Source organism: Sorex fumeus, unplaced genomic scaffold (assembly GCF_029834395.1).
Source record: "Sorex fumeus unplaced genomic scaffold, SorFum_2.1 ptg000094l, whole genome shotgun sequence".
In the NCBI taxonomy this organism is placed as follows: Eukaryota; Metazoa; Chordata; class Mammalia; order Eulipotyphla; family Soricidae; genus Sorex; species Sorex fumeus.
The window spans coordinates 22,862,005-22,863,577 of NW_026606151.1; the positions used below are offsets into that span (position 1 = coordinate 22,862,005).

General features: G+C 40.9%; 1 protein-coding gene across 1 annotated transcript; it reads left to right on the forward strand.

Annotated features, from left to right (window-relative positions):
* The first annotated feature begins 431 nt into the window (after positions 1 to 431).
* Positions 432 to 1,367, forward strand: LOC130040209 (olfactory receptor 14J1-like). Its single transcript, XM_056132220.1, has one exon. The coding sequence runs from the start codon at positions 432 to 434 to the stop codon at positions 1,365 to 1,367; it is 936 nt and encodes a 311-aa protein (XP_055988195.1).
* The last annotated feature ends 206 nt before the right edge of the window (positions 1,368 to 1,573 follow it).

The window sequence follows — 1,573 nt, forward strand, 5'->3', positions numbered from 1 at the left end:
GCAGCACCTGGTTTGGTCTGGGCTCTGAGAGTCTCCCTCCCAAGCCAGGGATGATCCCTGAAGGCTGAATCAAGATTAAACCTGGGCCTCAGCCAGTGTGCTGCATCCTCAAAAAATAGTCTTCTAAGATAAATAAACTTTAAATTCACCTTAGTTCCATTATGAAATCATAATTTTTAAAATACTTTTTAATTTGCTTAAGTTAAAATGGAAACTTGTAATCTACTTTTGATTATTTCCTTTAACTTAGAGAAGACATCAGAAATGATCAAAGAGATTATGACAATCCCCAACGTATAAATCGAAAATGGCATCCTGACATCTTTATATTTTGAGTATGAGGGCTTAGATTTAATTTTCAACAAAATTGTTGTGCTGAAGAGTTGGCATCTTCTCTTGCAGCCAATGCGGATTGGAAAGAACAAAGAACTATGGCTAATTTATCTGCAAGTGGATTTCTTCTCATGGGCTTTTCTGCCAAGCCTGAGCTAGAAGTCTTTTACGCTTCATTATTCTTGGTCTTATACTTGTTGGCTTTAACTGGCAACATGCTCATCATCACCGCAACTTCCCTGGATGACAGTCTCAACTCCCCCATGTATTTTTTCCTGAAACATCTCTCCTTTTTGGATCTCTGCTATATTTCTGTGACTGTTCCAAGATTCATTTGCAATTCTTTCATGCATAGCAGAAACATTTCCCTCTGGGAATGCATCGTGCAGTGCTTTGCTTTTGCGGTCTGTGGCTCTGCTGAGATGTCCATGCTCACGGTGATGTCCTATGACCGCTACGTGGCCATCTGCCTGCCCCTGCACTATGACATCATCATGGACGTCAGAACCTGTGTCCATGGAGTCGTCGGCGTCTGGGTCAGTGGGGCCATCTCTGGAGTCATGCACACGGCAGCTACTTTCTCCATCCACTTCTGTGGCCCTCGCATCATTCACCAGTTCTTCTGTGATATCCCCCAGCTCCTGAAACTCTCCTGCTCTAGTGAGTATCTGGGCGAGGCTGGTGTTGCTGCCTTCCTGTGTTTGCTGGCGTTTCTTTGTGTCATCTTTATTGGATTCTCCTATACAAACATATTTTCTTCCGTGCTCAGGATGCCATCTGCTGAGGGCAGAGCCAAGGCCTTTTCCACTTGCCTTCCCCATCTCATTGTTGTTATTTTATTTATTTCTACTGGTACCTTTGAGTTTTTGAAGCCCCATTCTGACACTCCCACTGCTCTGGACATTTTACTCACTATTCTCTATACGGTTGTTCCCCCAACATTCAATCCAGTGATCTATAGCCTGAGAAATAAAGCTATAAAAAGAGCTGTAAGAAAGGTTTTTAAAAGAAGAAAATCATTCTTGTTTTCTTGAGGCATCTATTGGTTGAGAGACACATTCAAAGTATATTCAGAAATATATTCATAAAACACACTCAAGGAATTAAAATAAAGATCTGATGGTATAGAAGTCTGTCTTATAGGAAGCCTGTTGTATCTATGTGTATCTGATTTACAAAATTATTTTTAATAAATCACCTACATAAATTTTACTCTTTTGTTTTGGTTTGGTTTGGGGGC